The sequence below is a fragment of the Dendrobates tinctorius genome, unplaced genomic scaffold, assembly GCF_039654945.1.
Source record: "Dendrobates tinctorius isolate UK_male_01 unplaced genomic scaffold, ASM3965494v1 ptg000014l, whole genome shotgun sequence".
NCBI lineage: Eukaryota > Metazoa > Chordata > Amphibia > Anura > Dendrobatidae > Dendrobates > Dendrobates tinctorius.
In genome coordinates, this window is record NW_027361682.1 from 20,119,891 (window position 1) to 20,141,141 (window position 21,251).

The window sequence follows — 21,251 nt, forward strand, 5'->3', positions numbered from 1 at the left end:
ATTGCAGTGGTGAGCCTCAAGAACCTGTAGTGAACAATTGCAGTGTTGAGCCTGAAGAACCAACAGTGGAGAATTGCATTGTTGAGGCTGAAGACCCAGCAGTGGAGCATTGCAGTGTTGAGGCTGAAGACCCGGCAGTGGAGCATTGCAGTGTTGAGCCTGAAGAACCAACAGTGGAGAATTGCAGTGTTGAGGCTGAAGAACCTGCATGTCACGGTCACGTGCGGCTGGACACAGCACCTCCAGCAGGGCGGATTTAGATGACACATGTGACCCTGGATACACCGCCTCCAACAGGCGAATTTCTGAAATACACGTATGTCTGGAAACCCCGCCTCCAGTAAGGCGAATTTAAACAATAAAAGGGAAAACCTGGGTAACAATAACAATGGTGGCCCTGCGATAGAGAACGGGGAAGTGGAGACTTCCTGCACTCCCCTGAGTCAGTGTCTCTACACTCCCAACGTTCCCTAGGCCGGTTCCGCACCGGGCGACGATCAGGAACCTAAAAACCCTGACTCGCCCTGCACCTAAACCCTCACTAGTGAAGTGGATGGTGCGGAAACTAATCCAACGACTGCACTAAAACACACATAAGGAAAAGAGACAAAACAGGGAAACACCAATTAGCTTTGCTCTGTTGCTTACGCTCCCAGCAACAGAGCCCACCACCTGCATGCATCTTTTCCTCCGACCGGATGCAACACCATAGTGCAGCCTTGAAGCAAACAGAGTCCACCACCTGTGTGCAGCTGTCCAGAAACAGAGTCCAGCATATGAGTCCAGCTTTCCAGCAAAAGAATCCAGCATCTTGAGTCCAGCTTTCCAGCAAAAGAATCCAGCATCATGAGTGCAGCTCTACAACATAGCTGCAACTCCACCAAGCCATGCCAGCCCTCCTCGCAGACACCATAGGTGCCACTCCAGGACTCTCACTGAGCTGCCCGGGACTCTCCTTCAGCTCCATCCTTCACCCAGGCTTGCATGTAACTGAGGACTAATCACCAACAGTGATTACCACACCTGAGCAATCACACCTGTTTTGCAGAAAACTAAAGTAACCCAAGTGCAATGATGCTCACCACCACCGGGGGGCAAATTTAGAACAAAAGACACCAAAGTGCAATAATCCTAATGGCCACCGGGGGCAAAACCACCTTTAGCACAGCTAAAGGAAAAAAAAGGTTACTTGAACATTTAATCTGTCAGATCCAACCTGGATCATGACACTGCATTGGTGAATTGCAGTGGTGAGGCTCAAGAACCTGTAGTGGACAATTGCTGTGTTGAGGCTGAATATCCGGCAGTGGAGCATTGCAGTGTTGAGGCTGAACACCTGGCAGTGGAGCATTGCAGTGTTGAGGCTGAACACCCAGCAGTGGAGTATTTCAGTGCTGAGCCTGAAGAACGTGCATTGGAGCACTGCAGTGTTGAGGCTGAAGAAACTGCAGTGGAGAATTTCAGTGTTGAAGCTGAAGAAACTGCAGGGGAAAATTGCAGTGTTGAGGCTTAAGACCCGGCATAGGAGCATTGCAGTGTTGAGGCTGAAGACCTGGCTGTGGAGCATTTAAGTGTTGAGGCTGAAGACTCGGCAGTGGAGCATTGCAGCGTTGAGGTTGAACTCCCGACAGTGGAGCATTTCAGTGCTGAGCCTGAAGAACCAGCATTGGAGGATTGCAGTGTTGAGGCTGAAAACCCAGCAGTGGAGAATTTAAATGTTGAGGCTGAAGACCCAGCAGTGGAGCATTTAAGTGTTGAGGCTGAAGACCTGGCAGTGGAGCATTTAAGTGTTGAGGCTGAAGACCTGGCAGTGTAAAATTGCAGTGTTGAAGCTGACCAACCTCTACAGTTCCCATTAATAGGAAGTGGGTCTCCCATACTATTTGCCTATGCAGTGACTGCAAGGCCTGCCCCAAATTTGGACGCACCACAATACACCTTGGAAGAGACTTGGAGGAAGGCCTCATAAACATCTGTTCCTTCACATTACAAAGGAGCGGGTCTCCTATACTTCTATACTTTGTAATGCCCATACAGTAAGTGTGTGGGCTGACAAACATTTCTCCCTGGGGGGATAAACATCAGCATACTGTGTTAAAAATTTGTTTACAGGCATCATAAACACCCTTTACAACACTAATGTGGGTGTTGCATCACAGATCAGTCACCCTGGTGGTATAGTGGTGGTGGATGAAGACGAGACGTGGACGAGGGCCTCCTAAAAATCTGTTCCTTCCCATTACAAAGGAACGGGTCTCCTATATTTGTAATGCCCATGCAGTAAGTGTATGGGCCGACAAACATTTCCCCCTGGGGGGTATATAAAAACATACTGTTTACGGGCATCATAAACACCCAAAACAATAATGTTGGTGTTGCATCACGGACCACAGTCACCCTGGTGATGAAGTGGTGGATGATGAGGATGAGGAGAAGGAGAAGGACAACAGCAAATAGGCCAAATCAGGAAGCGTATACTCCTGTGTGGGTGTGAAGAGGTGCATGGGAATAGACCTCTCAAAAAAAGACACTGGATTTGAGTTCATGTTACGCTGCTATCATTTGGTAGTGTAGAGATGTCTGACCCAATCCAGTCCTTGTTCATTTTTATAAGAGTCAGCCTGTCTGCATTTTCAGTTAACAGGTGGATGCGCTTATCAGTTATAATTCCTCCAGCGGCACTAAATACACGCTTTGACAAAACGCTAGCGGCAGGGCAGGCCAGGACCTCCAAGGCGAAGAGAGCCAGTTCATGCTACGTTTCCAGCTTGGATACCCAATAGTTATTAGGCACAGAGGAATCACGGAGGATGTTGGTACGGTCAGCAAGGTACTCCCTCAGCATCTTCCAAAACTTTGCACTCCTTGTGAGAGTGCCCCGCGCCTCAGGGCCTGTGCGATGGGAGGGTCTGAGAAAAGTCTTCCAGAACTTTGCCAGTATTCCCCTGCCTCTGCTGGATCTGTCGCCTGTACTCCTTGGTTTTCCAATGAACTGTGACCTCTGCCGCCAGCATTTTCACATGGGAATCTTTTTAATAATTCCGCAACATGGGCCCTCTGGTACTGCAGCATTTTAGTACACCTGTCTGCCTCTGGAACAAGAGATTGAAAGTTCTCCTTGTAACGTGGGTCTAGAAGTGTCACCAACCAGTAATGACTGTCACCCAAAATTTTGCGAATGCGAGGGTCATGGTCAGTGACCCTCGCATTCGCAAAATTTTGGGTGACAGTCATTACTGGTTGGTGACACGCATGGCTGAGTTTTTTTATGCTGCCTTGACCAGGCAGCATAAAAAAAAACTCAGCCATGTGTGCCAGACTGCTAACAGACAAGACTTCCGTGTCCTGAGGATGACTGACCATGCTCTCCTCCTTCTCCCTGTCCTCAGGCCATCTATGCTGAACAGTCAGTAAGACAGTTGTGCTTGTAGTGCCATCTATAGCGCATGAAACTAGCTCCTGTTCTTTCTCTTCCTCCTCATTGTCATGTAATTCACGTTGGGATGAGATGAGGCTGGGCTGTGTGTAATCACCCTGTATGGTTCCTTGCTCCGTCTCATCATGCTCCACCTGCAATGCATCCTCTTTGATTGTGAGCAGAGAGTGTTTCAGAACACAGAGAAGCAGGATGGTGATGCTAATTATGGCATCATCACCGTTCACCATCTTGGTGGAGTCCTCAAAGTTTTGGAGGATGGTACATATGTCTGACATCCATGTCCACTGCTGAGGTCTTATGTGTGGAGTCTGAACTGAATTTCCGACGGCCTTGTTGATGCTGGTAGTCAACAACTGCCCTCTTCTGCTAACAAATCCTTTCCAACATGTGCAGTGTAGAGTTCCAAGACATGGGGACATCACACAAAGTCGGTGAGCCGGAAGCTGCAAACGCAAGGGCGATGGAAGCTGTAGCTGACTTTCCAAAATGGGCACACAGGTGGTGTACTTTTATAATCAGATCCGGCAGCTCTGGGTAGCTTTTGAGAAACCATTGAACAATGAGGTTAAGCACATGGGCATGGTACGTGTGTGAGCTTGCCTCGCTTCAAAGCAGTCTCCAGGTTCCAGCCATTGTCACACACAACCATGCCTGGCTGTAGGTTCAGCGGTGTCAGCCACAGATCTGCTTGCTCTTTCAGAGCTGTCCACAACTCTTCAGCATTGTATGGTTTGTCACCAAAGCATATTAGCTTCAGTACAGCCTGTTGACGCTTCGCTGAGGCAGTGCTGCAGTGCCTCCAGCTTGTGACTGATGTGGTCATTTCGGAGATGGAGGCTGAAGAGGAGGAGGTGCAGAAGCTGTACACTGGGGGGGGGCAACCCTGATTGATGTAGGGACTGCAATCCTTGGCGTCGGGAGGACGTGTTCCATCCCAATGTCCGAATGGGTCCTGGCCTCCACTATGTTAACCCAGTGTGCTGTCAGCTAGATGTACCATCCCTGTCCACAAGCACTTGTCCAGGTGTGCATGGTTGGGTGGACTTTCACAGTAACTGCATTGTAGAGGGCACAGCTAATGTTCTGGTACACATGCTTGTGTAATGCGGGGATGGCACACCGGGAGGAATAGTGGCGGCTAGGGACCGAGTACCGATGGACGTTCGCCACCATCAGGTTGCGGAAAGCTTCCATCTCCACGAGCCTAAAAGGCAACATTTTGAGTGCAAGCAGATGAGAAATGTGTGAATTTAGTATTGTATCCTGTGGGGCATTGGCTGCGTATTTGCGCTTGTGTTCCAAGGACTGGAGTATGGACAACTGAACATCCACAAGGATGTGGATGTGCTTGATGATAGTGCTAATTGAGTGTGTGCAACAACAGGTGCAGGGCAGGCGGCTTCTTCGCATGCACCATGGACAGGGGATTGGCTTGCATGCACAACAGCGGAAGAAGCAGTCGTGTCACCCACAGGCATTGTTAGTGGACCCTGGGGTTCGTCCCACAAAGTCGGGTGCTTTGCTGCCATGTGCCTGATCATTTGGTGGTGGTGAGGCTGGTAGTTTTGCTACCCTTGATGATGCTGGCATGGCAGGTGGTCTTTCTGGGGTTATCGGCAGAGTCTTTAAAAAACAACTAGACTCGGGAAGACCTAACAGTAGTACAGGCAACTTCCGTCACGTTGGTGTTACGGGGAACGGTTTGCCCACCTTCTGTCTGCGGCCACCACACTGCTTCTTCCTGCCTGTTGGGGTGCTACGCCTCCCTCCACCTGTGTGCTGCTGTCTTCGCTCTGCATGTCCTCCTGCCAACTTGGGTCAGTTACTATATCATCCACCACTTCGTCCTCTACTTCCACACCATGGTCCTCCTTCTGACTTTTTGGCAATTGTGTCTCGTCATCGTCCATCTCTTGTGACACTTTCCCACTGTCACCTTTGTGTGACCATGGCTGCTCAAATATTTGGGCATCGCTACATGTGATCTCCTCTTGCCCCTCTTCAAGTGGACCGGGCGCGAGGCCAGAATCTATAAAAGGAAAAGAGTACAGCTCTTCAGAGTGTCCAAGTTTGGGATCAGTTGTCTTCGGGCGCTCAGCATGGTGGGAGGAAGGAGGATCAGGGTGAGGAATATGCGGTCCAGACTCACGGTTACTGAGACTTGGCCGTGTGGCAGACAGGGAGGTGGTGGTGGTGGCGGCAAAGTGACTGGAAGCATTATCCGCTTATCCATCCAACAACCTTTTGACACTGCTCTGGGTTCAATAGTGGTGTGCTACTGCGGTCCCCTAGTAATTGGGACAGGAAGGTCAGGTGAGAAGATGTGGGTGTTTGTTGTGGCCCAATTTCAGCTTGCCCACGGCCTCGGCCTCTGCATGCACAATCACGTCCACTTCCCCGTCCCTTGACATGCGCCTTGCCCATTTGAAATGGAGGGAATATTTTCCACGTTCAGTACAAATGGCTGAATTTGGCGCAAACTTATAGGTGATCCAAGTGCGGGTAAACTACAGTTTAAAATATCTTGCCTTAAAGTAACAATTTTTTTTGGCAGCAAACTGGTGTCAATAACTAGGCTAAGACACAGCAAAAATAGTTCAATGGAGCCCAAAAAATGCCACAATTTTTAGCACACAGATAGGTGAAGCATGAGACGGTGATACCCCACTTTTAAATATCTGGCCTGTATTTTTTTTCACAGCAAAATAGTGTCAATAACTAGGCTAAGACACAGCAAAAACAGCTCAATAGAGACCAAAAAATGCCACAATTTTTAGCGCACAGATTGGTGAGGCGTGTGACGGAGATCCCTCACTTTTAAATATCTGGCCTGTATTTTTTTTTCATAGCAAAATAGTGTCACTAACTAGGCTAAGACACAGCAAATAAAAATTCAACGAAGGGCTGAAATGGCACTACTTTGAGCACAATGATATAATCTGATGCCTGTGACGCAGATACCCCACTTTAAAATTTCTGGCCTGTATTATTTTTTTTGGCAGGAAAATTGAATCAATAACTAGGCTAACACACAACAAAAAAATTCAATGGAGGCCTGAAATGCCACAATTTTGAGCACAACGATTTGCGATCCGTGTGGTGGACAAAACGCAGTGTAAAATATCTGCCCTGTAGGTATTTCAGCAAACTGGTGTCAAAAACTTGTATAAGACACTCCAAATAAATTTTACAGTACCACAAAAATGGCACAATTTTCTGCGCAGTCAGATGTGATCGCTGTGACGGCCAAATCCCTGTTTAAAATACCGTAGCTAGATTTTCACGCTGTACTATGGAAAGGATCTGGCTATGTTCTCCAGTGCCAACAAGCACATGGAGAAAAAACATGTGTGCTCTGGATTGATTTTGAATAAAATAATCAGGATTGAGATGCAAAAAAAATTATTCCTGGCCACTGATAACTTGGGCTATGTATATACGATAAATATCTGTAATAGGCAGCAGTAGCAGACAGTAATGGAATGGACCCTCTTACTGTATGCAATGAACTAAGCCACATACAATGCCTGCCTACCTAGCACGGATATCTATATACCCACATACACTGCCTCCCTACCTAGCACTGATATTTATATACCCCATAATTAGTCCTTAGAAGGACTGTTGGTTTAGCTGGATTTGTTTATTCAATAATGGCATACCCACACTCAATAATAAAATTACAAATATCTCCCTATCTTAGCAGAAACACTCCCTACACTGCCTGAGTCCGGAGCTGACTGTGCTGAGCAGGGCGGCGCCAGGTCTGATATAGACCTGATGACGCTGTGCGGCCAACCAATCACTGTAATGCAACAAGCAACATGGCTGTGGCATTACAGTGCATGGCAAAGAATCCCTGCATGTTGACTGGCACTCTAAAGAGCACGAAACATGCAGGGCGAAGACCCGAGCTCCCGTCGAGCAACACCGGAAATGCTCAGCGCGATGCTCGGCCGAGCACCGAGTATTACCGAGCATGCCCACTCATCACTAATTATTACATCTTCAACTTGCTTAACTGTTCACAATACAAGTAATTTTTACCAGGGGTGTTCAAACTTTTACATGCCACTGTATGATTGACATAAGAGAGCAGGGAAAGACGTTGGAAGTCAAAAAGTTAGGTAACCTTCTTTAAACCCATTCCCAAAATCTGCAGGACATGAAGGGCACATATTGGGTTTGGGAGTATAAAGCAGGCTCAGGAGTTGAGCCAGCATCATAGTCAACATCTATCTTTAACCCCTTAGTGACAGAGCCAGTTTGCAGCTTAATGACCGGGCCAATTTTTACAATTCTGACCACTGTCACTTTATGAGGTTATAACTCTGGAACGCTTTTTTCGTGACATATTGTACTTCATGCTAGTGGTAAAATTTCTGCGATAGGTCTTGTGTTTATTTATGAAAAAATGGAAATATGGTGAAAATTTTGAAAATTTTGCAATTTTAAAACTTTAAATTTTTTGCCCTTAAATCAGAGAGATGTGTCACACAAATGTCTTAATAAATAACATTTCCCACATGTCTACTTTACATCAGCACAATTTTGGAAGCAAAATTTTTTTGTTAGGAAGTTATAAGGGTTAAAAGTTTACCAGCGATTTCTCATTTTTACAACAAAATTTACAAAACCATTCTTTTTATGGACCACATCATATTTAAAGTCATTTTGAGGGGTGTACCTGACAGAAAATACCCAAAAGTGACACCGTTCTAAAAACTAGACCCCTCAAGGTGCTCAAAACCACATTCAAGAAGTTTATTAACCCTTTACGTACTTCACAGGAACTAAGGCAATGTGGAAGGAAAAAATTAACATTTAACTTTTTTTGCAAAAAATTTATTTCAGAACCAATTTTTTTTATTTTCACAAGTGTTAGAAGGGAAAATGAACCCCAAAATTTATTGTGCAATTTCTCCTGAATACGCCGATACCCCATATGTGGGGGTAAACCACTTTTTCAGTGCACGGCAGAGCTCGCAAGGGAAGGAGCACCGTTTGACTTTTTCAATGCAGAATTGGCTGGAATTGAGATCGGATGCCATGTTGCATTTGGAGAGCCCCTGATGTTCCTAAACAGTGGAAACCCCCAACAAGTGACCCAATTTTGGAAACTAGACCCCTTAAGGAACTTATCTAGATGTGTGGTGAGCACTTTGAACCTTCAAGTACTTCACAGAAGTTTATAACGTAGAGCCTTGAAAATTAAAAATCATTTTTTTTTCCTCAAAAATGATTTTTTTAGCCCGCTATTTGTTATTTTCCTATGGGTAACAGGAGGAATTGGACCACAAAAGTTGTTGTGCAATTTGTCCTGAGTACGCTGATACCCCATTTGTGGGGGGAACCACTGTTTGGGCGCGTGGGAGAGCTCGGAAGGGAAGGAGTGCCATTTTGGAATGCAGACTTTGATGGAATGATCTTCGGGCGTCATGTTGCGTTTGCAGAGCCCCTGATGTACTTAAACAGTGGAAACTCCCCACAAGTGACCCCATTTTGGAAACTAGACCCCCCCAAGGAGCCTATCTAGATGTGTGGTGAGCACTTTGAACCCCCAAGTGCTTCACAGAAGTTTATAACGCAGAGTCGTGAAAATAAAAAGTCTTTTTTATTTCCACAAAAGTGATTTTTTAGCCCCCAATTTTTAGACCCCCAAAGTTGGTAAATAGTGGAAACCCCTCAATTCTTGCTCCAACCCTAACCCCAACACACTCCTAACCCTAATCCCAACCCTAACACCATCCCTAATCCTAATTCGCCCTAACCCTAATTCTAACCCTAGCCCTAACCCTAGCCCCAGACCTAACCCTAGCCCTAACCCTATCTCTAACCCTAACCCTAGCTCTAACCCTAGCCCTAACCCTAACGGAAAAATAAAAAAAAAATATTTTCTTTATTTCATTATGTTTGCCTAACTAAGGGGGTGATAAACGGGGGGGGGGGTATTTACTACTTTTTTATTTTGATCACTATGATAGTTTATCATAGTGATCAAAATGAATGAATGGAATCTGCCAGCCAGAGCCTGCAGACACCGCATGCGCCCGCCATTTTCTCCGGATCCAAGATGGCGGCGCCCACCGGAGGACGGGAGGACGCCGGCGGGACACAGGAGCACCGGGAGGGGACCCTGGACCATGCAGAGGTACCGGGGGGGCTCGGGGACCCAATTTCTCTCTCCTCTGATGTGCGATCACATCAGAGGAAAGAGGAATTAAATGCAAAATCTCGGCTTTTTTTGCGGTCGCCGTTATAGGGTTAAAAACGGCGATCGCAAAAGCGGGGTCGGCAAAAACCGACCCGATTCATGTTCTCTGGGGTCTCAGCTACCCCCTGCAGTCCGAGACCCTGGAGAAAATTCGACACTGGGGGGCGCTATTTAATTGAATTCACGGCGCTGTGATTTAAGTACCCTTAATTACCGCCGTTAAAAGGCATACCGGCAGTCGTTAAGGGGTTAATAATAGCAGTGATTGGAAATAAGCTCGGATCACTTCTCTTAACTACTAAAATGGCACTGTTAATCTCTGACAGCAGAATTTAATGTATGCGCATAGGGTAAGTGCTATGCTCTTCTGTGCACCCACTGACCCTCCACTATGTGATTGCAGAGTACTGACGGGCTACTATGGCATCTGGTGGTCTGCTGGCTGCCATGTTCATGCTCCTGTGATACCCAGCCACAGGTTGTCCTTTATAGGAGTTTGTGCTTTTCTCTCTCTCTATATATATACACAATACACAATCGTATTGCAGTATGTAGAATAAACAATCAATCCATTGCAGGTTCACGTCCTCTAAGTGTACTAGAAAACAGAAGTAAAGTGCCATGAAAAAAGTTTTAACAAATATTTTAGGTCTAAGGGGTAAGGTTTCATCTTGTGGAGAGTGACATGCCAGCTCTGGTTTTTCAAGGTAAGGAGGCTTATTCACCAAGCAATGCTCCTCTGGGAAAATAATATGCAAATTGCCTCTTCAGAAAGGAAGAGGACTTGAACTCTCTAGCACCACCTGTTGGTAGTAGCGATCACCTTACCTTGACAAGCCAGAGCTGGTATGTCACTCTCCACAAGGAGAAACCTTACCACTTAGACCTCAGTCTAGAGCCTCTCACCTAGAAAAATCAGTTCTCATACTTTGCACTGACGAGGGCCAATAGAACGAAACACCATGTCTGCAATTTGAGATTCTGATTTGGCTTTTATCCTAAGTCATATTACAAGACTCGTTAAAGGGTTGATTGTGACTTGTAGGATCGTTACTACCAACAGGTGGTGCTATAGAGTTCAAGTCCTCTTCCTCTCTGAAGAGGCAAATTGCAAAAAATATTTTAAAAATTTAAATAAAAATTTGAATCCTTCTCTTTTTCCCTCATTAAAAGTGTAGATTAAAAAAGATAAACATATAAAATTACAAAATATAAAATTATTTAACCAAAGACCATAAAGCAAAATATATAAAACATCTAGAATTGTAATTTTTTTGATAGCAGCACCTGCACAGAAAAAATGCAACAAAGAGTGATCAAAATATCAAATGTACCTAAAAAAAAGGCTAAATAAAGCATCAGCTAGCCTAGCAAAAAACAATCCCTCAATTGACATAAAAATAAAATAAAGTTACAGTATATGAAAATTGACAGAAAATACAAAATATTTTTTCCTTTTAAATTTGAAATTTTTTTTGATCACAAAGTGAATAAAAAAACAAACTTTGTTTGTTTGGTATCGCACCAATCATGCTGACTTGGAGAATAATTTCATAAGGTAACTATTACCACATAATGAATGTTGTAAAAACAAAACAAAAAATGCTGAAATGCATTTTTTTTCCGCAATTTTCTGCGCTTGTAATTTTTTTTTCATTTTTGAGTACATTGTATGGTAAAATGAGTGGTGTCATTCTTAACTACCACCTGTCTTGCAAAGAAAAAAATAAAATTAATGGAAATATAAAAAAGTTATGTCTCTTGAAAGAAAAAAGTAAAGCACAAAAATGAAAATTTGCTGCTGAGGGAAGGGTTAAAAATAGGGGCAAATGGGACAGAATGCATTAATGTAGAAGCAAAGTATAACAAGTTCTACAAGCTCCATATGAGATGAACTATTGCGGTTATACCGTTATACGGTGACACAGACACAGGGCTCATTAATGTGTTACAGCTCACATAGATCTGAAGGTTTTCGTCTCATGTTTCAGCTTCAGGTATCGGATCCGTGCAGCAGCCAGAACTTGTTGTTTCCAGAGCTGGAAGCCGCTTAGTGTCACATTTCCTGAGTCTGACATCAGTAAGACAGATTCATCCATTTCTGCCAAGAAGGAGTCATCTACTGTCTGCCGCTCCGGGCTGAAGACACTGAAATCTAGAAAGAGACAGTGAATCACATATTACATATCTATGTACATACAGAGCAATATTATAGTAGTTATAGTCTGGTACATTGGGGGTAGTATTATAGTAATTATATTCCTGTACATAATAACAGTATTATAGTAGTGATATTCTTATACATAGGGGGCAGTATTATAGTAGTTATATTCTTGAACATAGGGGCAGTAATATGGTAGTTAAATTTTTGTATATAGGAGCAGTATTATAGTAGTTATATTCTTGTACATGGGGCAGTATTATAGTAGATAAATTCTTGTACTTAGGAGCAATACTGTAGTAGTTATATTCCTGTACATAGGGGCAGTATTAAAGTAGTTCTATTCCTGTACATAGGAGGCAGTATTATAGTAGTTATATTCTTGTACATAGGGGCAGTATTATAGTAGTTGTGTAGGAGAAAGAGTCCCCGCTGTGTGTCCGGGCTGGAACCAAGGGGGCCGTCACCAAGGTTCCTAGGGGGACTGTTTCCGGGGGACAGACCGCAGAGACTTCTAGAAAGGTTGGGGGAGGAGCTAATATAAAAGGGGCTGAGGACGCCAGCTGGGGGCTGCGGCCTACACCATCTGGGAGGTGCTACGCAGAGGAACTCTTCAGGGGCCTGCTGTGCCCCACAACAACGTCCACACGGTTTATTGTTAGACAGCATAAACCATGGAAGCATGAAAGAAACAGTAATAGTCTTATATCAAAACAGAAGAATGTTCATGTAGAGCTCCGCTCTCTTAGCCCTGTGGTCACACAGCCCGTGCTTTGTCCATCAATCAGGCTCTATAGCCTCACATGTTGTGAGTTCATTTTCCCCTTCACCATTGAGGTCTGATGAACTCCCTCTTCTGGTGAAGGAAGGTAGTGAGGCTGATTACCAAGCACCTGGGCAGGATGATGATGACTGGGTGACGGGAATTACTGACTGGATTTATGCAGCCGACGCCCTTCTGCCTTGCTGGTGATCTCTCTGAGGGATTCTAGGAGACCAGTCTGATTCCTGCTCCTCAAAAGCTAAGTTTTCTGCTCTACTTTTTGCATTTGTGTTTTGGTTTTGTTTTACATTGTTTTCCTTGATTTCTGACATTCCCTGCTGGGGTGAGTTGAATTCCTTTTTGCTCTGTCTTCAGAAAATACCTGAGTACTGATATAGTCTTTTTGAAGCCTAGCGTCTTCAGGGCTTTTTTCCCTATCAGCTGTTGGCTCTTGTTTTGATAAGGTTTTGGCGGATTACAGACAGCAGCTTTTCTATCCTGTCCTATCTAGTTAGCTTGGGCCCCATCTTTTGCTCAGCCTATCTTTCTGTGTGAGTGTTTTTTCATCTTGCTTCACGGTCATTATATGTTGGGGGCTGCCTATTGCTTTGGGGTCTGCTCTGGGGCAGTTTAGATTTCCCTTTCTGTCTTTAGGCTATGTAGTTCTCCGGCTGTGATCGAGGGGTCTAGGGCACCGTAGGAACCCCCCACGGCTACTGCTAGTTGTTGTTGATAGGTTCAGGGGTCTGCAATCCGATAGCTACCAACTTCTCTGGTTTTCTGGACTTAGCTAGTATTTCTGTTTTTGCCTCCTACGGTGACTCAATCATAACACTCACAGTTATTTTCCCCTGTCTGGGGTTACCTCTTAGTTGCTTCTTATTCAGGACGTCCATTCCCTCCTGGGGACTGTCCCACACACACAGGCCAAAATACACAGGCCTCACCCGGTCAGCGGCCTCCGCATGCGTGCTTCAGGAAGGCAGCACACCTTCTAGCACGTCAGCCTTCCGGGACCTTCCACACAGACCAATCAGATCCAGGCACTCTCCCTCATGTGACCTACCCTGAGATACGGTGAGATACGGATCACATGGCTATGACCTCATCGCAGGTACTATTTCAGACACCCAGCCATACACACACACATATACAGGCTTACTATGGGCTTTTAGAAACACGCCCCTGGGTGGCTTTGTAAGTGACTGGTTCCACCCATCTCACCAAGTCACCTGGAAGCTCTCCCTGATACACTGCAGCAAATCCTCAGTAGTACCTCTTCTGATCAACACATGCTCCAGCTTCCATCCCAGGGCCACCCACCCTGGGATACATAACGGTCATTTACCATCCTGCCGTTCATCCTATCTTCATTACCACAATGGATATGCCTGTGTGCATGACCCATACAGCGCCCCCTAGCTGTCACAATGGTCACTGCACCACATATCTCCCCCCTCTGTTCAAACTTGTGGGGTTGAACACTTGATATCACCCAGGGGTCTCGAGACCGGGCACACATGTCAGCTTGCCCTGCCTGTCGTCTGTGAGAGTCAACTCCCGAGATGTAGCCCCTCTCTGCGAGCAATACAATACCGGACTTGGTCCTTTCCTGTTTCAGGGTTAAACTAGTAGGCTTCCCCCGCCCCCAGCGGTTCTTATGTCGGCGTTGAGCTTTGGGCCTTAAGTCACCGTCCAACTGTGTCACTAGACCCTGCTTTGTCTCCACATTTCTGCAGTGCGCTCCGTCACCCGACCTTTATTTCACTGGCCAGCTTTCCTGGTGGGTACAGTCAGAAGTCTCACTTACAGTTGCGTCAACTGTCTGGCCTGAGTCTGACCCATTTAGCATGTCACAGGAGCTAAGGTCTCTCAGTTTCGTACTGCCAGTCAAACTGCCACTTGCAGATTTTTGACGTTCTTGCCTTACTGACAGTCTTCGGCTACCTGCTAGTTCACTATTTGGAGGAACCCTTCGGGTTTTTATATCTTGGGTTGAAGGCGGCCACCACCTGATGCTCCGCACCTCTTTATTAATCTGCAGTAGGTCCAGTCTCAACTGCTCCATCTCCTGCAGATACATCACTCGATATTCCAGGAGCATCCAAAAGTTCCTAAGGCTTTCCATGGAGCCAACAACAATGATTGGAATCAAGCCACCTTCACTAGATACCTGGACTTCACCATCAGGAGGGATTCTAACCCTCGTCACACCGGAGATATTCACAAGGTCTTGCATTACCTTCCCGAGCCTTCCAATGACTCTCCCCACCAGATATTTGGGTACCGGAATTACATCTTCCCCCAAGCCCAGCCAATTCTTAGCTTCCCTCGCAAGTTCTAGACGAGTGGCTTTCACATTACTCCGCATGATCATCTGTTTAGCGTGGAGACATTGCAGATGCATATCCGACAGGACAGCTACCCGCTTTACTGTGTCTTCCCTGGTTGACAGCAGGCCCGGATTGGTAACCTGCCCAACCGGTCATTTTCCCGCTGGGCCGCTATTTATTAGCCAGTTGTAGGACGCTGGCTAATGTGGTGGCCACCGGCCTCTTTTAACCGCCGCCGGCCCTTTAAATTTGCAGGCACGGTGGCGGTTTCAAAGGTGCGTGCACTGCAGTCGCCACGATTTTGGGGTGGCACCCTAGGGGCTAAGAACGTGCCGCGATGTGAAGCTGCACGTCGCGGCATGTTCTTTGAGGGCAGAGGCAGAGAGAGCGCGCTGTGCCGCTGCTCTTCCGTCAATGGTTGCCTGCAGGCAGCACTACTCACTGTCCTATCATCGGCGATGGCATCCAGGCAGGAATCCAGGAGCGGCTGCTGCGACTCCTACTCCCCGCGCTGGCTCAGGCTTCAGGTCCAGTAAGTTGGCCGGGGCGGGGGTGAGTTTAGTTATAAAGAGGCTGGGGGGCGGGAGGAGGGCGCCATCTGCCTGAGCTGGTATATACAGGGGCTGGCTGGGGGGGCCACCATCTGCCTGAGCTGGTATATTACAGGGGGTGGCTGGGGGGCCGCCATCTGCCTGAGCTGGTATATTACAGGGGCTGGCTGGGGGAGGCGCCATCTGCCTGAGCTGGTATATTACAGGGGCTGGCTGGGGGAGGCGCCATCTGCCTGAGCTGGTATATTACAGGGGCTGGCTGGGGGAGGCGCCATCTGCCTGAGCTGGTATATTAACGGGCTGGCTGTGGGGGCCGCCATCTGCCTGAGCTGGTATATACAGGGGCTGGCTGGGGGGGGCGCCATCTGCCTGAGCTGGTATATACAGGGGCTGGCTGGGGGGGGCCATCTGCCTGAGCTGGTATATTACAGGGGCTGGCTGGGGGGCCGACATCTGCCTGAGCTGATATGTGATTTATATATACATCACATATCAGCTCAGGCAGATGGCGGCCCCCCCAGCCAGCCCCTGTATTATACCAGCTCAGGCAGATGGCACATTTCAGCTCAGGCAGATGGCAGGCCCCCAGCCAGCCCCTGTATATACCAGCTCAGGCAGATGGCAGCCCCCCAGCCAGCCCCTGCTTTATACATCACATATCAGCTCAGGCAGAAGGCGGCCCCCCAGCCAGCCCCTGTATATACCAGCTCAGGCAGATGGCGGCCCCCCCAGCCAGCCCCTGGAGCTGGTATATACAGGGGCTGGCTGGGGGGCCGCCATCTGCCTGAGGTGGTATATACAAGGGCTGGCTGGGGGGCCACCATCTGCATGCGCTGATGTGATTTATATTACAGGGGCTGGCTGGGGGGTCGCCATCTGCCTGCGCTAATGATGATGTATAAACAGGGGCTGGGGGAGCCTGGCTGGGATGATGATGTATATACAGGAGCTGGGGGGGGCCTGGCTGGGATGATGATGTACAGTGCCTTGCAAAAGTATTCGGCCCCCTGGAACTTTTCCCACTTATCATGCTTCAAACATAGATACTAAATGAAAATTTTTGGTGAAGAATCAACAAGTGGAACACAATTGTGAAGTTGAACGAAATTTATTGGTTATTTTAAATTTTTGTGGAAATTCAAAAACTGAAAAGTGGGGTGTGCAATATTATTCGGCCCCTTTACTTTCAGTGCAGCAAACTCACTCCAGAAGCTCATTGTGGATCTCTGAATGATTCAATGTTGTCCCAAATGACTAATGATGATAAATATAATCCACCTGTGTGTAATCAAGTCTCCGTATAAATGCACCTGCTCTGTGATAGTCTCAGGGTTCTGTTTGACGCACAGAGAGCATCATGAAGACCAAGGAACACAACAGGCAGGTCCGTGATACTGTTGTGGAGAAGTTTAAAGCCAGATTTGGATACAAAATGATTTCCAAAACTTTAAAGATCCCAAGGAGCACTGTGCAAGCGATCATATTGAAATGGAAGGATCATCAAACCACTGCAAATCTACCGAGACCCAGCCGTCCCTCTAAACTTCCATCTCAAACAAGGAGAAGACTGATCAGAGATGCAGCCAAGAGGCCCATGATCACTCTGGATGAACTGCAGAGATCTACAGCTGAGGTGGGACAGTCTGTCCATAGGACAACAATCAGTCGTACACTGCACAAATCTGGCCTTTATAGAAGAGTGGCAAGAAGAAAGCCATGTCTCAAAGATATCCATAAAAAGTGTCGTTTAAAGTTTGCAACAAGCCACTTGGGAGACACACCAAACATGTGGAAGAAGGTGCTCTGGTCAGATGAATCCAAAATCGAACTTTTTGGCAACAATGCCAAACTATATGTTTGGCGTAAAGGCAACACAGCTCATCATCCTGAACACACCATCCCCACTGTCAAACATGGTGGTGGCAGCATCATGGTTTGGACTTCCTTTTCTTCAGCAGGGACAGGGAAGATGGTTAAAATTGATGTGAAGATGGATGGAGCCAAATACAGCACCATTCTTGAAGAAAACCTGTTGGAGTCTGCAAAAGACCTGAGACTGGGATGGAGATTTGTCTTCCAACAAGAAAATGATCCCAAACATAAAGCAAAATCTACAATGGAATGGTTCACAAATAAACGTATCCAGATGTTAGAATGGCCAAGTCAAAGTCCAGACTTGAATCCAATCGAGAATTTGTGGAAAGAGCTGAAAACTGCTGTTCACAAATGATCTTCATCAAACCTCACTGAGCTCGAGCTGTTTGTCAAGGAAGAATGGGCAAGAATTTCAGTCTCTCAATGTACAAAACTGATAGAGACATACCCCAAGTGACTTGCAGCTGTAATCGCAGCAAAATGTGGTGCAACAAAGTATTACGTTAAAGGAGCCGAATAATACTGCATGCCCCACTTTTCAGTTTTTGAATTTCCACAAATTTATAATACCCAATAAATTTCATTCAACTTCACTATTGTGTCCCACTTGTTGTTGATTCTTCACCAAAAAATTACATTTGGTATCTTTATGTTTGAAGCATGATATGTGGGAAAAGGCTGAAACATTCCAGGGGGCTGAATACTTTCACAAGGCACTGTATATACAGGTGCTGTCGGGCTGGGGCTGGTGTGGTGATGTATTTACAGTGCTGTGGGGCTGGTGTGGTGATGTATATACAGGTGCTGCTGGGCTTTCGATACTTTCGGCACTTGCGATTCTTTCCGCTTCCCGCTCCTCCGCTGTGACGTCTTCTGACTGTGCTGTTTCAGGTCAGAGGGTGCAGTGATGTCACGTCTGTGTACATCTGCCTGAACAGTCACAGTGCAAAGAGCCGAAAGACACCGACGTTGAGGGGTCCGGAGCAGAGCAGCAGCCAGCGAGGAGAGGTCAGGATTTCAGTTTTGCTTTTTTTTATGTTTTGAGCAATATATGAGGCCCATCATACACTGGAGAATTATATGGAGACTCATATGGGGCACATTATATATGGAGCATTATATGGGGCCCATTCTGTTTGGAGCAATATAAGTAGCCCATCATATTCTGTATGGAGCATTATATGGGGCCCATTCTGTATGGAGCAAGGTATGGGGCTCATTGTACTGTATGGAGTATTATGTGGGGCACAATGTTAGGCGTCGGGTTCCTGCAGCTGCACAGCGGGAATCCAGAGCCTTGCATCCTGCGGTCTCCCATTCTTCGCCGACCGCTCAGGAGTCTGCACAGCAATCTCGGCATCGCAGGCGCTCTGCTCAGACTGGCTCTGTAGGACGAGTTGTTGCTGCCACCTCTGGGTCAGCAATAGCAGCGCAGGCTGACCTGCAGCAAGCCACACCAATGGCTAAGTCCTCTCATCACGCTACTGGGAATGCTCACAAGACGATCTCCCATTGGAGATCAGGAGTCACGTGCTCAGGTCCTTCTCCTGATCTGATTGGTCCATCCCAGAGATCTGGAAGGTCCTGCATGGCTATAAAAGGTCCACATGGCCGCTCAGCCATGCGCTAGTATAGGCTTTACTTGCTAGATGTGTGAATGGTGATGGATGTATGATTCTGATAACTGACTCATTATGATTCCCCTCCCTTTGATATTACGCATGTGCATCAAATGGCCAAGTTCTCCAAAAAATATGACATAGTTGTCATGGGAGATTTCAACTATCCAGACATTTGTTGGGAACCTCTCTCAGGCAAAACTAACAGGTCAAGGAAATTCTTATCCTCTCTTGCTGACAACTTTATCTTCCAAAAGGTAAGGGAGAAAACAAGGGGAACTGCTACTTTGGATCTAATCCTTATAAACAGGGAGGAAATGGTTGAGGAGGTAAAAGTGGCTGGGACCCTAGGAGGTAGCGACCATGCTATTTTAGAATTTTGGATAACTAGAGGCGGAAGACCTGTGAAGACTCAGACTTCAAGGTTAGATTTCAGAAAGGCAGATTTTAAGGGATTCAGAAAGAGAATTGGAGGGATCCAATGGCTGGATATCCTTAAAGACAAAAATGTCCAGGAAGGATGGGAAATCTTGAAAAATGAAATTCTCAAAGCACAGTTGTTAACAATTCCGAAAAGAGGGAAGAATAGGAAGCAGTTAAGGAAACCAGGATGGATGAACACAGAACTTAAGCACATGCTAAAAAGGAAGAAAAAAATGTTTATAAAATGGAAAGAGGGAGGCATATCTAAAGAAGAATATAATGCTGTCTGCAGAACCTGCAGGGCACAAATCAGATTAGCTAAAGCTGAAAATGAATTGAGGCTTGCAAGAGATGTCAAAAGCAATAATAAAGGATTTTGGGGATATGTCAAAAGTAAAAGAAAAGTCAAAGATGCCATAGGATTTTTACAGGATGAAAATGATGACATGGTAAGACAGGATGTTGAGAAGGCTGAACTTTTAAATTCCTATTTTGCCTCTGTTTTCTCTCAGAAAGGAAATGTAACATCAACTGTTATTCACTGTCCTATTAAGGGAATAGAAGAATCCAGGATATCTATAAACAGAAAGATAGTGAGGAAACACTTAGCTAGCCTAAATGAATTCAAGTCTCCAGGTCCAGATGAATTACACCCCAGAGTACTGAAGGAGATAGCAGAAGAAATTTTTGAACCCCTCTCTATAATCTTTGAAAATTCTTGGAGAACAGGAGAAGTGCCAGAAGACTGGAGAAGAGCAAATGTTGTTCCTATCTTCAAAAAGGGGAAGAAGGTGGACCCAGGTAACTATAGGCCGGTGAGTCTGACTTCTATACCAGGAAAGATCTTTGAACAAATTATTAAACAACATGTATGTCAATACCTGGATAAGAATGAAGTGATTAAACAGAGTCAGCATGGGTTTGTAACTAAAAAGTCATGTCAGACTAACTTAATTTCCTTCTATGACGGTATCACTGATTGGGTGGATCAAGGAAATGCTGTAGATATAGTATATCTTGACTTCAGCAAAGCATTTGACAAAGTCTCTCATACAATCCTTATTGAAAAAATGATTAAGTATGGAATGGACAAGGCAACTGTTAGGTGGATTCATAACTGGCTTAGTGATCGGACCCAAAGAGTGGTCGTAAATGGCTGCACATCCAGTTGGAAGAATGTCTCAAGTGGGGTACCACAGGGCTCTGTCCTGGGCCCTGTATTGTTCAACATCTTTATCAACGATTTAGATGAAGGAATTGAGGGTAAACTGATTAAATTTGCTGATGACACAAAGCTAGGAGGGATAGCTAATACTAGAGAAGAGAGAGAGAGGATTCAAAAAGATTTAAATAAACTGGAGAAGTGGGCAGCAACTAACAGAATGGTTTTTAACAGGGAGAAATGCAAAGTACTACATCTGGGCAATAAAAATGGAAAAAGCATATATAGAATGGGAGGAATAGGGCTAAGTGACAGCACATGTGAAAAAGACTTGGGTATACTAATAGATCACAGACTGAATATGAGTCAACAGTGTGATGCAGCAGCAAAAAAGGCAAATGCAATTCTAGGATGTATTAACAGAAGCATACAGTCTAGATCACGTGAAGTCATTATTTCCCTCTACTTATCTTTGGTCAGACCTCATCTGGAATATTGTGTCCAGTTTTGGGCACCACATTTTAAAAAAGACATCAACAAACTGGAGCAAGTTCAGAAAAGAGCGACCAGAATGGTGACCGGTCTGCAAACCCTGTCTTATGAGGAAAGGTTGCAGGATTTGGGAATGTTTAGTTTGCAAAAGAGAAGACTGAGAGGAGACTTAATAGCTGTCTACAAATATCTAAAGGGCTGTCACATTGTAGAAGGATC

General features: G+C 45.8%; 1 protein-coding gene across 2 annotated transcripts in view; it reads right to left on the bottom strand.

Annotated features, from left to right (window-relative positions):
• Nucleotides 1-21,251, bottom strand: part of LOC141072763 (ABC-type organic anion transporter ABCA8-like) — a 313,983-nt gene that overhangs the window by 175,727 nt on the left and 117,005 nt on the right. For both annotated transcript variants that reach the window (XM_073559970.1, XM_073559969.1), the window contains exon 19: nt 11,613-11,808. In XM_073559970.1, the coding sequence (XP_073416071.1) occupies nt 11,613-11,808 (196 nt within the window). The remainder of the gene's footprint in view (nt 1-11,612; nt 11,809-21,251) is intronic.